This window comes from Sparus aurata, chromosome 9 (assembly GCF_900880675.1).
Source record: "Sparus aurata chromosome 9, fSpaAur1.1, whole genome shotgun sequence".
NCBI lineage: Eukaryota > Metazoa > Chordata > Actinopteri > Spariformes > Sparidae > Sparus > Sparus aurata.
Genome location: NC_044195.1, coordinates 16,731,117 through 16,747,274, shown reverse-complemented (window position 1 = coordinate 16,747,274; position 16,158 = coordinate 16,731,117). Strand labels below are relative to the sequence as shown.

Below are 16,158 nucleotides of genomic sequence, written 5' to 3'. Positions count from 1 at the left end.
TTCACCTGTAAGCAAAAGCTACACAAAATACAAATAAAATCTAGCTTTAAAGGTCCTATTTGTAAGAAAAGCGGATTTTTGAGTCTCATCTCCAACTTGTCAGATACTGACACAGTGGGATGTCGGCCGACTCGTCTAACAATCCCAAAGCGACCTTTAGGCGTCATACATGGAAATCACAAATCATTCAATACAAACATCTTGACCCTGAGCACCGAACATTTCAATCATTGTCAGATTAATTTATTTGCAAAAACAAGCTTAATAAATGACTGTACAAAATATATTTCATAAACAACAAATGAACAACAAATACAAAAATGAATCTTTCTGAGCTCATATTTTTTAGAGTGGGTATGATGGTTACTTTTCTATTGTCACATAATCACATGGGTGACATCACATGTATTATTCATTCCTTTATTAATCCACGAGGATTATCTGACGTTTGTGATGATTTCACTCTCATACAACACTTTCAGAAAAGCATTTCAATTCTAAAAAAATTATATCTGTTTTTGTTCTTGTCCCATGGCAGCATGACATCTGCCTTTTGAGCAGAGATTATTAAGATTAGTGCTTATTTCTATTATACTGTCAGTGTCTCTTTCATGTACGATTAAAAGTCAAAGCAAGATATTCAAAGATTAGTGCCATCAAAGTTTTGATTTAATCAAATATTTAACCTACTTACAATTAGTTATTATAAAACAAACAGATACATGTAGCTTCATAGGTAAATACTTTTTTGTATCTTTAAAAAGACAAGCAGTAAAAATGTTCTGTATAATGAATCTGTTAGAATGAACATGATAAATATCAAAAGTAGCTTAAAAGTTAAAGGTGGTAAGATCAGAGAAATCATAACAGAAAGAGAGTAACTCATGTAAATCAACACATTTTTCATCCCGTAATCTCTGAGAATAATTTCTGGTCACTTCCTACAAATTATGTAGTGTAATTTCAAATGTCAGCAAGCTCTCTGAGACTATTTTTCTGTGTATAACATGGCTCTGTTGTATTTTCAAAGATCTATCTAGTTATCTAGTTAGCATACTGTTATTACTTTTCTTAGACTGAAAGTCCTCCATATTCTTTGAACTCTGTATTTACATGTTCTTACTGATCTGTTCCATTTGTCTTTCTGCTATGTTGTATTTTCGATGTCTGCCATACATACTCAGGCTGAGTCTTGAGCAGCAGCCATTTGCTGTGTATCTTTGGCTGTTCATCTTATTAAAAAGGTTTAAAAGCCCATAAAAATGATCAAAAACTTTTTTATTAATAAAAAAAACAAGATAAAACTTGACTTTGTTCACTTTTAAAGTTTCTCTATTCAGTTTTCCAATGCAGCAACTTCATCATTCTCTTGTCCTTCTTTATGCTCACTAATGCTCTATTTGGCCTGGCTGTTTTTTCTTTTGGTCACTCTGGAAATTATTTTTTATTTTCACCAGTATCATCTTCACTCTCACCAGACTCGTCTGACTCTTTCGTGGTCTTGCCCTCTCTTCCCTGACCTAGCTCTTCATGTGCAGCATCAGGAGACTCTTGAAAGGTATCGTTGCTCCTGTTGTCTGGTTTTGTTGGCGTGGAGCTCTGAGGCTGATGGAAGGAGGCTGAATACAGATCTGGTTCTTCACTGTTACCTTCACTACCTGATTCTTCTTCATCTGCAGGAACTGGTTTGTCCATTTCTTTTTGGTTATCTTCACTTGTGTGTGTTTTACTCGGTGACAGGATCTTGGTCATGTCGCTTTGTTTCTGAATCTTTCTGCTCAGAAACAGGGGACGACTGTTCGTCCTCAGCAGAGGAGCCTGATTCATGTGTTTCCCCTACACCTGATGTGTCAGTTTCTCTATTGACCTGATCTGAGTTGGCATCTTTCTTTTGTCCACCAGCGGTCACCTCAGGAGCTGTATTTGGAGAGTTTTGGGTGAACTGTGAACGTGGCTTTGGAACAGGAGTGACCACATTTGCAGGAGGAGACTTTCCATCCTCATCCTTCTTCAAATCTGAAACAGACAGTAAAACTATGTATGAAAAGTGCACCTATCTGTTAAGAATATGTAAGAGGATAATACTTTCAGAGCCAGTCTTGGTTTAAAACCAGTTGCTTTTCCTGTGACTATTCTCAATCTAGTTCAGAGAGTGTAGTATCCACACCTTGGTGTTCAGGCGCAAGGAACCATTCCAAGTCAGACGTCGTGTTTACTGACACATCAGCTGGCTTTGGATCATTTTCCCTCTCAGAATCTGAGGAGGCATGATGTAGGAGTAATTCCTCCGCAGGTTTGCTCAGCCGGTCTGCATCTGCATCACCTTTGTCGTTCCTAGCAGGATTACTTGGATCAAGAGGAGAATGTGACTCACTGCGTGGAGTGGAAGGAGGAGACTCAGTTTCCTCATTCTCATCTTTGTTCTTTTTTAAATCTAAAACACAAGAAACATTTAAAACAAAAAGAACGCTTTAAGAGATTAAACCAGAACAGCATTTTTATAAACAGTACAGTGAAGTTCCATGTGTAATGTTAACAAAATACAGTACTAAATAATTGATTAATGAATTACAATGCGCTGGTTTCAGCTTCTTCAGTTGAGAACTTGCTGCTTTTTTGTCTTTTTGTATTATTTTAAAATACGTTTTGATGAAATTTCATTGTATTTCGTACAATGACAAATAAAGTCTCTATCTCTTTTTAATAAAATGCTTAATTATTATGAATATTGTTATTATTATAATTATGTACGTACTCAATTAGTTTAAACAAAGTGTTTGCCAGCAGTAAAGGGTTGTAATAATCCTGCCTACACTTACATAAAACATCCCGAATCAGAAACATTCAGCAGTTTTTACTTTTTACAGTGTCTGAGTCTCCCACATGGTTACGTGGCTGAGGAGTGGGAGGTGTCGCTGTTACGTCAAGAGGAGGCCTCTTTTCATCATCCTCAGCTGTCTCCTTATCTGACTCTAAAAATGATTGAAATTTTAAACATAATGTAACTCACAAGTCAGAAAAAAGAGACAAAAGTTAAAATATCTGAGATGATATATCATCTTTTAGCAAAACAACCCTTTAAAGAGAAATGTGTGATGTCGATAACAAGCTGACAAACCATTTCACAAGAGAATGCATTGACTGCATCAATCAATATCACTCATATCATTGATATAAAATATAAATGATGTGGATGCTTGATGGTTCAGTCCATCATCTATATCCAGCTATAAAGCAACAAATCTCTGGTTGTGTCTGTCTGTCCTTCACATATCTTGAGAACCTTTCATCTGATCTAAAGGTTAGCTACTCCCCACTTAGCAGATTTGTTGATGGCAACCGATGGAAATGCAGTGTTAAATTTGGTGTAATTTGGACACTCAACACACTCATATTAATACATTCTCAATAAACAGAGAACACGACTCTGCGCAGCACTCTGGCTTGACTCTGCAGACTGAAGCTGGGCTCAAACTATAGGACTTTTACAATCCTAATCGATTTTGACATCCAGTTGTGTCACACATAAGGAGAACCTCCACAGATTTTCTTCACTGCATTCTCTCTATAACATGCACATACTACAAGATTTTTATATATTGGCACATCATGCTCTACAGATAAGGTTATCATACTAGAGGGAGCAACGTCCCACCTCACATTAGAGGGATCACTTGAAGTCATGGGGAAGCAGACTTAAACAAAATGGAGGTTAACGTGGTGCAACAACTTGTAGCACAAAGCAGAAGCAGTAAGAAGTAGGAGCAATTTTAAGTTTCCGTCATCAGTATCATGCAAGTTAATGTTAGCCTCAAGGCCAGAGTGTTTGCTGCTAAATGTAAGATAAACCAATTGTAATTTAATTTGGAATAATCCACTATTAAAAAGTTATCTCTGTCTTGTTCTTGCATGGCCGTTTCTTTTGTATTCCCATGAGTGTTTTTCTTTGTGTGACTATTGTGAATCTAACTCGGAGAGTGTCATGTTCCATCCTGACTGTTCGGCAACAGTTGAGGATGTCATGTTGGTTAATACAACAGCCGGCTCTGGTGTATTTTCACACTGTGGGTCTTCTTTCTCTGCAGATTCTCTGAGCTGTTCTACATCTGCATCACCTTTGTTGTTATTAGCAATATGACTGAGATCCAGACGAGGCCTCTCTTTGTCCCTTTTTGAACCTGACAGAAAATATAAATGAAAGGAAAACATTCTTTTGAGAAATTACAAACATTGCTGGTCAAATAAAACAAGTTACTGTTTATATAGGTGTTAACTCCAGTTTTTGGAATGTCACATTATTTTTTCATTGTTGAAAACATTATTTAAATTAAAGTGAAAATAATTAATGTATAAGTGATAATGAAATCATTAGTTCTTGCTGTTAGCTAACAATTATTATTTCTTATTTAACAAGAAGGTACCTGCTGGAAATGTTATGGGCGGAGTCTCTCCACGAAAGCTGGACTCAAACTGTTCTATTCTGATTCGGACACTACCTGAAGTGAACAGTGACAAAAGGCAATATAAATTTATAGCATCCCAAATACTATGTATAAGTTATAATAAATAGCTTTTGTGTTAGACTAACGTTTTTGAGGCAATTGATCCTGTAAATCTCCATCATGTTCTGTAACAAAAAGAACACATTTAGGCCAAGAATGTTCAGTGCTGCAGTGTATAATAGTTTCAAGAGAAACAATGTAATGTCTTTGTTGATTATCTATTTGTCTGACACGTTTTGTAACTGTTTTAGCAACAATAAGAAGATGTGATAAATGGGCGTACAGGTAGTTGAGTGGTTAGAGCGCATGCCACGAATGCAGTGGATCCGGCCGGAGGACCTGTACTGCATGTCACACCCCGAATCTCTCTCCCTTTTCTAATCTATCCACTGTCAAATAAAGGTGTCTATGCCTCAAAAAAAATCTTAAAAAAAAAAAAAGAAGATGTGATAAATCTGCATATAGCTCAAAACAGGTACATACACTCATATGTCAGAAGCGCAACACTCATATGTCAGAAGCACAACACTCTTTATCTTTTATGATGTCCGGGTCTGAATCGGTGTCTTCTATTTGATTTCTAGGATGACTCTGAGCTTCATATTCCTATTACCTTGGAAAAGTCGCTGAGTAGAGAGCATTGTGGGTGTTCTGTCAATACGACCCCTACGTTCATCAGCTGTACTCTCATCTGACCCTGAAAGAGATTGAAATGCAAAATATGACATCACTCACCAGTAAGGATGAGAGAAAATGAAGAATCAATATGAACTTTGATCAAAATTTTCATGATTGGGACTTTTGGTGTGGCTGTTTTTTGTGGTTTTATGCTTATGTGTTTTCAGAAGTGCTCTGCAGAGGCTTAGTGTGGCTCTCCTGCTGCCTGGATTTTCCTCCTCTCATACACCTGCAGTGCATTGGATCTTCAGCAGCAGCTCAGATACTCTGGTGTTTTCTCTATTCACTGCCAGGTTATTTTGTCTCCATAATGTGGTACATGGCCTCTCAGATAGCACAATTACCTGTAATTCTAGTCGCCCAACTCTAGCACCTCTGCAACCTGGGTACACTCCGCAGTGACTCCTTGGTGTTACACTCTCCAGAGCCTCCACCGTGCGAGCGTAGCGTAGCCACGCACGGTGCACGCCTTCTACCAGTGCCTTTAAAATAAATTCCATTAACCATCACCCTGTCTTAATGACAGCTTTGGGATCCAACAAAATACCGTGGGGGGCGGCGAAAATCGGGGTCCAGATGCATACATTATACATTGTCAAAACATGCCTTGTTATTATTTGTTTACTGTATTAAAATGATTGTACAGCTTTGGTGCAACACCCCCTGTACACAATGTATCATCAACACTAGCCTCATGAAAAAAACTACTACTACGAGTGATGAAGTCAATAAGCAAAGTTAAAAACAGATCTATGCCTTGTAACAGTTACAATACTCACCACTGCATCCTTAATAATAAGGTCAGTTGTTTTTCTCTATCTGAGAGACGTAATAAAAACTGAAATGTGTTCATCTTTAACCCACAAAGACCTAGACAAACACTGGCAGCTAAGAATAGCTATTGTTCTACAATGTTTAATAATTATTGAGCCTCTAAACCTATCCATATGCCTTGAAAACTCGTGAAAAAAAGGAAAAACATCCTGGTGTTCATCCATTCTCAGTCAAAGCAAATGCAAAATTAGGACTTAGTGAAACTTAAGGTTCTCGTGAATTAAATGATGTATGTCAATTAATTAATGCTGACTGCTAGGACTCACGCAAGCACTGGTCTTGGAAAGACTGCTGTTAGTATTAACTTAACAAGAGTCTCTTGGAATCTCTTGCAAGTTGACCAAAAACTGAATTCTCACACACTCAAAATCACTTTGACATTTTAAAAGAATGAATGTTTGTATTTGTGTTTAAATCTGGTTTGTTTTAACAGTGTACAGTTCGCGGGACAGTTAAATCTGAGACTGAAAAAGTACAGCTTCATACCTTTTGTCTCACCACGGTGTTTCTGATTTTCTGGATCACATCTGTTTCCTTTAGCAAAACATGCTGGAACAGAGAGCAGGAGGTCACAAAAGGAGGAGGAGAGTATGTTTTAGTTTGTATGCATGAAGTTCAGAGTCAATAAAAACAGCTGCTTATGTTGCTGCTAACACATATAGTTACAGTAAGAATAGAAGAATGTTTGATTTTTAAATGACCAGAATCTTGAATCTAAAGAACTTATTACATCTGGTCGACTGTTATACAAAGCGTAAAGAATACATGTACATTAGTGAATATATACTGTATATATCAGCTAGTTCTTCTTAATTGCTGAAAAATAAATCATCTTGGAATCAGTTTCTCTGGTTAAGGTGTACCAACTGTACCTTTATTATGTTTTTTGCAGCAGATTATACCCAGACCCATGAGTAAGAGTGAGAGTATTATGGCGATGGCGACCGGAATGCCAATCAGCACTGACTCGTTCTCTGTGCAGAAAAACAAATACCAAAATATGGCAGGTTCTGTTTCATCCATTACTAAAACAACAATCAGTACCTTTACACTTGACATTTTGTTCAGTTTTAACTTGGGAACTCTGTAGTCTCTATTGACACTATAACCAAAAAATACTCTCACTTTGAAGACCCTTTCAAACTCTGTTATTGAAAAGAGATCTACGCTGCACAAAAATATAAACGCAACACTTTTGTTTTTGCTCCCATTTTTCATGAGCTGAACTCAAAGATCTAAAACTTTTTCTATATACACAAAAGAACCATTTCTCTCAATATTATTCACAAATCTGTTTAAATCTGTGTTAGTGAGCACTTCTCCTTTGCCGAGATAATCCATCCCATCTCACAGGTGTGGCATATCAAGATGCTGAATAGACAGCATGAATATTGCACAGGTGTGCCTCAGGCTGGCCACAATATAAGGCCACTCTGAAATGTGCAGTTTTATCTTACAGCACAATGCCACAGATGTTGCAATTGGCATGCTGACTGCAGGAATGTCCACCAGAGCCGTTCCCCATGAATTGAATGCTCATTTCTCTACCATTAGCCATCTCCAAAGGCATTTCAGACAATTTGGCAGTACATCCAACCGGCCTCACTACCGCAGACCACGTGTAACCACACCAGTCCAGGACTTTCACATCCAGCATGTTCACCTCCAAGATCGTCTGAGACCAGCCACCCAGACAGCTGCTGCAACAATCGGTTTGCATAACCAAAGAATTTCTGCACAAACTGTCAGAAACCGTCTCAGGGAAGCTCATGTCATCATCAGAAAAAGTTTTAGATCTTTGAGTTCAGCTCATGAAAAATGGGAGCAAAAACAAGTGTTGCGTTTATATTTTTGTTCAGTGTATTAATACATATAGTATTATAATACTATTATTATCACTATCATTGTTTAGGTAAACACCATTTGTGAATTTCATTTAATTCTGTAAATTTCTAAACAGTACATTTGCTTGAAATGAAAAATTCCACCACATGAACAATAAAAATACAGAGCAGCTGATGCCTGAGTGAAATCTTAACAGGGTAGCAATCCTTTGCTGTGAATGTAGCTGTTTCTTTACTTAAAGGGTTGCTCACCCTGCAACTGTATACTTCATCATCATATTTATCCCACAGAGATATTGTTAAATTTGTGCCAGGCTGTAATTTCCTCGTGATCGCCACTCAAACCTCATTAAGGATTGAGGTTGTCTGGGCTCTGCAGAGCACAGCAGAGTTCCATATTTGTTAGAGCCGCTGCCATCGTTCATCTCACAGGATATGGTGGGCCTGGCAACACGGTCTATATGAAGACAAAGATAAAAATGCATATGAATACAAGCCAGAGTTAGTGAATAAATACTTCCCTAATTGTGTAACATAGAATAAACATGCACAACCACAACTTTTAGACCATTACTTTTAGACATGAATGTCAGTCAATCCAGAAAATATCAAGAACTTTGAATGTATCCTCAAGCATAGTCAGGAAAACCTTCAAACACATGAAGATACTGGCTCTTATGAGGATGCAAGACCAAGAGCTACCTCTGTTGCAGAGGTCATCTGCTCATCCTTGCCACTCTACTATAAGGACTGGCAAAGTAGCCAGTCATCAGTTGTCATCTTCAAAGTGTCTCCCATTGTATTCACAGAACTCCAACAATACAGAGTTTTCTGCTGATCAGTGTCTAAAAAGGCATTCAAACATCCATTGTGGCGCAAGGTTGTCAAACTATAAAACAGGAAAAGATCTAAAAATGTTTTACTGGCAGTAGCAGTGATATAATCTACGAAGACAAAGGACATTATGTGTCTTTATTACAGGTAGTCTATTTCCTTTGTGTCTTGGGTTTTTGGTCTTTTAATGGCATTGATTTGCTATTGCTATACATCAACTTTCAACTTCAAGAACAATCCTGTTTTTATACCAGCTGTTCACCTCTTCCATGGACCATCAAACTCAACAACTATTTTGCCATTATGTCTCCACAGAATTGCATCAGGGCGTCCAGTGATGTTTGGCTTTAAGTTAACTTCCCGCCCCTTGAGCGCATATATTGGAGACTGTCTAGCAACTAGTCACATAAAATAGAGAGGTGTAGAAACATGCAGTGCAATGTGTTACAGACATGAATGCAGGTTAGGGTAAAAAAGGTGAGAATACCGTGTGAATATAGAAAACTGGGAACAATTAAGGGGGTCCAAGGGTATGCCCACAGAAGAAATATTAATGCTCCGCTTTAAGGCATCGATCTGGCCTAATCTGGGATAATCATCTAATAGTAGTTCATTTATTATAGAGTACACACTTAAATTGTATCTTGGGAGATGGTAATCAGTGTTCAGACACAGCAGGTAGAAAAAATTACAGATCACTGCAAAGCATGCAGGCAATTCCAGAATGACACATTAAGTACAGTTTGCAATCTTCAGTGATTTAGTTAATCAACAAAAAAGAAATCTGCAACTTTTTTTTTATTTTATTATTATTTAATCCAATGTCATTTTTTCAAACAATGATGTCAAATTCTCCTTTGATCACATTCAAGCTTCTCCACTGAGTTATTAAGGGAGTTGCTTGTACAGTATTTGTGTAAATGTTATAGGGATAGTATTGCAAGTTATGTAGTTGCCATACAGAGAATAAGCAATTCAGTCAGTACTGTCATGTGCTGATCCAGTTTCAAACAAGGTTATAACTGAATGCACATTTGTGTACAGTACAATGTAAATTTTTTCTTATAGTCTGGGAGGAAATAACACAGAAGATACCTTTGTAAAACAAGTATTGTGAACCTGTACCAGCAGTGCCACTACTGTCAATGACTACAAACAAGGTTTGAGGTGGAGGGTCTGTGTCAGGATTATGACATAATCCACAGTGATGGATTGTGAATACATTCACTCAGATAGTGTAAAGTACAGTTCTGAGCTACTTTACTACTTTCTGGAGGAAATTACTGTACTTTTTACTACACTTCATTTATTTGATAGCTTAAACTACTTGTTACTTTGCAGATTACATACTACATCCGAGCCAAAGTAGCAATTTTTTAAATCACATTATAAGATCGACACTTGGATTGAAAAAAACTCTGATTCCGATAAACAGAAAAATGCTGAATATCAGACAACACTGAAGATCCATTCTCTGCAATTGATGTTTAAATGTATTAGCATTCTAGCAATTACCATAAACTTATCACACACATGGGATTCATGGGATGTTTCCACAATCTATTATGCAGTTTATAGCATCACAAACTTTAAGGCTACGCCTGACAACTAGGATGACACCCATCTCCGATAATGTAAAACAATCAACCTGTGGTGGAAAGGGTACTGAAAATCTGTACCCAAGTACAGTTACATTACTGAAATATTGCTCAGTTACAAGTTCTGCTGGTATCTAATAATAAAAGTACGAGAGTATTTAGTTTTTATTAGTTGATGTTTAATGCATCATCAGTAGCAGACATTGAACCAAAGAGGTTTCTGTTTCTCCAACTCTTCAGTCTGAATTACAGATGTATGTATGTCAGAGTTTCCATTTGGCCCGTTTGTTATCAAATAATCTTATCGTTTACAGCCAATGAAAAGCAAAGATATGAGTTTAAATTTTACTAAGTAACCTACTCATTATTATTTCAAAAGTAACTGAGTAGATCAGGCGCGTCGTTAGACCTGGGCATTCGGGGCTATAGCCCCGGATGTTTTGGGAATAGCCCCGGATCTCTGTGCTTTGAAAAAAAAAAAAAATCTGATATAATTGTCTAATGGTGAAAGGTTTTTACGTGGCTGCATATCGAACGGCCAGCAGCCTCAAATGCGACATTGTCACCAGAGTCTGAATAATTTGTTGCAAATTCAACATCAGTGTTATTCTTTCCCCCTCTATGCGTCACTGATATTACCAGAGCCGTCTATTAGCCTACAGTTTACCACTGCAGCGTTTATAACAGGGATGGAAATTAAACCCGCCACCAGCCAAATGCGGGTGAGTTTGTGTGCTGGCGGGTGAACTGAATCAGTTTACCACTGTGGCGGGTTCATTCCAGTCAGATCTGATCCAATTAATCTTAATGATCGATATCTTGGTTAGGGTATAACGATGCGCTTTCCACAACCCTAGAGTTAGATCCGGACAAATAATGTTTCTGATTGGACCAAAGTGCCAGTTGGACTTCAGAGGAGCCGGAATTCAACATACGGCCGTAAGCGGTCATTTGGACTGCTGGATTTAAATCCTATTCTCTCATGTAAATACACAACTGAGTGATGAATGCATTCATTGTGTCATGATATTAAAAAAAAAAAAAAAAAACCATAACGAAATAACACCAAAGTGTACATTTTAATAAGTTTAATTATAGCCTACAATTATCAACATTCATGTCATCGCACATAGTAAACCGTAATTATTGCATATTTACACACGATTTTAATAGAGAAAACTCAGAAGAAAATCAACAATTAAAAGTAACTTATTTGATTATGAAACATTTTATTTTAACACTTAATAATATATAATAAAATAATGATAATCGAAAAAGCTGAAAACGAGCTGATGTAAAACAAAAAAAGAGCCGTTGCGATCACTGGTCACAGATTACCTCCGATCTCCTCACAGATACCACACACGTGTCCGACGTTTGGTTCCGTTTGCAGCTCTTTTGGACCAGCACTGCCTCCGTCTCCGTGTCTGCTGTTGCTGCGTATGCTTCGCTGCTGCCCACCTTGTGCCGCCTGCCGCGGCCTCTTTCCCCTCCATGTATTCTGCCCTCAGCTCCTCTGCCAGCTGCTGCAGGACTTTCCTCCTTTCCTTGAATAAGATGCGGGCATTGATCTCGGTCAGGTCGAGGATATTATAGAAGACCGCCACTGGCCATCTTCGCTGACACAGACACCGAAGCAGTGCCGGTCCAAAAGAACTGCAAACGGAGCCAAACGACGGACACTTGAAATGCCACAAGCCCGTGTGGAACTGTGAGGAGAGCGGAGGTAATCTGCAGACTGTGACCAGTGATCACAACGACTCTTTGTTTGTCTTTGTTTTAGATCAGCTCGTTTTCAGCTTTTTCGATTATTATTATTATTATATTATATATTATTAGTTAAAATAAAATGTTTCATAATCAAAGAAGTTACTTTTAATAGTTAGGCTAATTTTCTTGTTCTGAGCTTTCTCTATTAAAATCGTGTGTAAATATAGGCCTACAATAATTACGGTTTACTATGTGCGATGAATATTGATAAATATAGGCCTACATTTAAAAAAACGAAAGAACTAAGTTTAATTATAATTAAACTTATTAAAATGTACACTTTGGTGTTAATTCGTTATTTAGTTTTTAAAAAAAATATCATGACACAATGAATGCATTCATCACTCAGTTGGGTATTTACCTGACAGATTATAGAGTTTAAATCTAGCGGTCCAAATGACCGCTTACGGCAGTTCTAGTAGTGTTGTATTCCGGCTCGTCTGAAGTCCAACTGACACTTTGGTCACGGGGGATCCGTTGTGTGACAGCGGAGAGTCAGCAGCTGGATTTTGCACCCACGGTCAGTAGTATTAGTAGGTGTATTGGTAAACAAACAAACAACAACCACCCCGACTATTATTCATTGTATTAATAAATTTGTGGGAAGTTATTACAATAAAGATTTTCACGTCCCCACGAAGAAATTCCTGCAAATGTAACAGTTATTACATGTGTGGGAAATCGTTTGTTACGTTTGTAGTAGGCAGCGGCTCTTGTGGAAAATGTATTAGGCTACATTTGTGGTGTAAATGCTGCAGATTTGAAGTACATTTTTGGGTTTATTGACGATGTTAAATGACGATGTTTGTCTCTTAATACCCTACAAAGCCTCCTGTAGGCCTGATGCAGATAGACAGTGAAGCCAAGAAATTATAATAGGGAATGTTCTACCTGCTCTAAAAGCTTATGCACACAGCGCAGTTCTTGGCTATAATATCTTAAATGTAAACATTACTCAGTAGGCCTAGTGAGGGAAAATTAGCTTTATTAGTGATTAAAATATGACGACGAGGACCCCTTCCTTTCCCTCTCAAACTATGTTGAAATTGCATCTTTAAACAGCTAGATTTTCCAAATTTTCGAAATTTCCCCGGACCCCGTTAAAAAAGACTCTATCTGCGGGCAGTGATGCCGGTATCTGACCTTTTTTCAGAAACGAGTAATCTAACAAGTTAATATTTCCAAACCAGTAACCAGATTAAAGTTACATATCATTGTTTTTTCCTTAGTAAAAATGTATATTTTTGCTTTCTTCTTGTCTCGGGGAGTGATGTCACGTTTGCAACAAGTCACATTTCAGCACGAGCTCAACTCACGTGTAACACCACGCAGCAACACAAACACGACAACAATGGAGGGAGGAGAGAGATGCGCGTTTTCTAGCTGGAAATATAGTCATTATTTTGAGTTCCTCTCAGCTAAAGATGAGAATATTAATGTGTGTTGTTCACTCTGTGCTGGCGACAAAGTACTATCAAGCTTCAAGTGAGTTTTAAGGAGTAATCAGTAATCAGTAATCAGATTACTTTTTCAGGGTAACTGAGGCATCACTGCGCAGGGCTAAAGCCCCGGATGTTTTGCACTCCTAGCGACGCCCCTGGAGTAGATTATATACAGGCCAGCCTAAGTAGCCTGCAAGTAACATTAGACTTCAAAATAATAGTGACACATTTAATTACCCCCCGAATGACTTAAATACAGTAATCAGAGTAACTGTAATTAGTTATTTCCACCCCTCCCCTTAGAAAATGGTTAATTCATTGTAACACTGAAGCCTTTCTTTCAGCAATCGTTCGGTTTGCAAAACCAGCATTTGGTTCAACGTCTATTCAACATCGACTCAAGGAGTGATCGCTGTGAGACGCAAGATGCAGCTTGATGTCTTACTTGAAAATCGAAACTAAATCTAAAATTGATTCAACCTTGATCGTCACTTATTTAAACGTGAATAAATGTTGGGAAGCCCAAGACACCAAGTGCGCAATCGATAATCTGGAGACCAACTCACCTTGGCAGGAGGTAAAGATTAAATAAACCAGGAAATTCCAAAGAGGCAGAAGGCAGCTTGTTAACCTGCCCGTTCACCTGGACTGCGATCCCTCAGGTCCGGCATATAAAAATTATATGACCGTCAGCAGTGGTGTGGAGTCTGCCTGCGGTTGTGTAGCCTTAAAGGAGAACTTCGGTCGATTTAAACATGCAGCTTCATTGCTCAAGCTACCCTTGACTTGCCAGTACCGAAGACGCGAAAACATTTGGTCCAGCCATTACAGAGCTCCGTGAACGGAGACTTAGCATTGAATGCTAACAACATGGGGTCAGAACTTTACACTGTGTTTTAAGCGTCTTAACATGCTCCACATCTCAAACCAAAAGTTATGCAACTTCAGCAGACACCTTAGCACACAGCACTGTAGCGTGTATGACTCAAAATGAATATAAAAGTAGTTAAAACAATGTGTTTGTGCAAGCAGCTACGTACCTGTTTGTTGACATCCGCGTCTTCCGGTAGCTAGACCAAACTAGTATATCCACCGAGTGTGCACTTAACAGGCTTAACAGGCTATTGTAAGGCTCATGGCTCATGACAGGCTGTAACATGGACATGTACATTATGAACAGAAACACGAAAATGCTGGAATACGTTTCCGTCTCCGCCAGTGAGGGAGTAAGCGCACGCTCGACGGATTGACTAGTTTGGTCTTTAATGGTTGGACCAAATGTGTTCGCGTCTTCGGTACTGGCAAGTCAAGGGTAGCTTGAGCAATGAAGCTGCATGTTTAAATCGACCGAAGTTCTCCTTTAAACTACTGCGGTCAAGCCCTCCTCCACTCCTGGTCAATCCCAAAGCCAACGTCAAACTCGCCCCCAGTTGTTTTGTGTTAGTGTATAGAGTAGACATTACGGTAACGCAGTGCAAGAATAGAATTCAAAATAAAAGTAACGCAATTTCACATATTCGTCTGATAATTGATTAATTCATGGATCGATTAGTTAATAAATTAATTGAACATTTAAAGAGTTCAGTCATGGATTATTTACTTATTCTTTTTAACATCATAACTCTGATCACATCGTAGCCTTAGATGATGGAGGCCATGGAATTTTAATTGTGTGAATAATTAGTCCAACGTAAACATAAACACAATATCAGGTGTTTCTGATGAGGAATCTCAAAATCAAAGCCCACTTATTAATCAAATATTTTCAATATTTCCATATGAATTCAGATTTACATTGATAGAAAACAGGAAGCAGGAAGTAATGATGTGGGATTTCAAAATTAAAAGCCCTCTTAAAAGTAATTTACTATTAAGAGGGCTTAAAATGTAAAATTCCATATCAGAACCTCCTGGTATTATCTGAGCGACTCTTTGAGGTGGAGTACTGTCATTATGTTTGACTTATTATTCAAAACAATTTAAATGCCATGGCCTCTATCTTCTAATGCTTCAATGTGATCAGAATTACAATGGTAATTTTAATAATTAGTTAATTATTCAAATGCTGAATTAATTAATCGATTAATTCACAAGTTAACTAACAGACTAACTGACGGAATAAATGTGAAATTGCGTTAATCGGTCATTGCTTTCATTTTCAATTCTGTTCTTGCACAGGTACCGTAAAACAATTCGGGGTTGGTTTAATCGTAGTTTTCGGAGTGGAGTCGGGCTTGACCACAGTCCTTGACTGCAGGGATACTTTTATCTAATCTCAAATCTCATTTTCAACTTCTGATTGATAAATGTATTAGGCTCAAAAAACGATTCTTATTTCTTTACCTGACATGCCAACATTGCCTGGTCAACTTCATCTTATCTTAAAATGAAGAGATCATTTGTGCAAGCCATACCTGCCCATCACGTTTTTACAGTGTATATTGTGTAGGTAACAGCAAATAAACAGACGCCTACTGACACAATAATATTGTTAGAGTTACTTACTCATACTCTATTTCTAGGTACAGTTTAAGATTTTAAGATTTATGTGCTCTCATTAGTTTAGAAGCTTATTTTTCTCAAATGTCTCTGCAAGTTCATCGTGTGCTTATCATTTCCCCACCTGATACCTGGATCCTCCTGTAAATAAATTCAA

General features: G+C 37.9%; 1 protein-coding gene across 4 annotated transcripts; it reads right to left on the bottom strand.

Annotated features, from left to right (window-relative positions):
• Positions 1-218: 218 nt before the first annotated feature.
• LOC115588340 (protein IWS1 homolog) lies at positions 219-14,583 on the bottom strand. Of its 4 annotated transcripts, none has more exons than XM_030428883.1 (10): positions 14,543-14,583; positions 8,111-8,315; positions 6,887-6,988; positions 6,501-6,563; positions 5,116-5,199; positions 4,589-4,627; positions 4,422-4,496; positions 4,116-4,178; positions 2,168-2,434; positions 219-2,016 (listed from the first exon to the last, which is right to left on the bottom strand). In XM_030428883.1, exons 3-10 carry the CDS (start codon positions 6,924-6,926, stop codon positions 1,727-1,729), a joined length of 921 nt encoding a protein of 306 aa, XP_030284743.1. In that variant the 5' UTR covers positions 6,927-6,988; positions 8,111-8,315; positions 14,543-14,583; the 3' UTR covers positions 219-1,726. The 4 variants fall into 4 exon arrangements, with proteins under 4 accessions (XP_030284743.1, XP_030284744.1, XP_030284745.1 ...); XM_030428884.1 differs by lacking the exon at positions 14,543-14,583 and adding an exon at positions 14,069-14,325; XM_030428885.1 differs by lacking the exons at positions 8,111-8,315; positions 14,543-14,583 and adding an exon at positions 5,525-5,662 and having other exon boundaries at positions 6,887-6,973.
• Between the last annotated feature and the right edge of the window lie 1,575 nt (positions 14,584-16,158).

Bases quoted from the DNA above. Each gene is read 5' to 3' on its own strand.
- LOC115588340 (XM_030428883.1), bottom strand. From the start codon at position 6,926: ATGGGTCTGGGTATAATCTGCTGCAAAAAACATAATAAAG. The intron at 6,564-6,886 runs GTACAGTTGGTA...TCTCTGTTCCAG, and splicing joins CTGCAAAAAACATAATAAAG to CATGTTTTGCTAAAGGAAAC. The intron at 4,179-4,421 runs GTACCTTCTTGT...ATTTTCTGTCAG, and splicing joins GCCCATAACATTTCCAGCAG to GTTCAAAAAGGGACAAAGAG.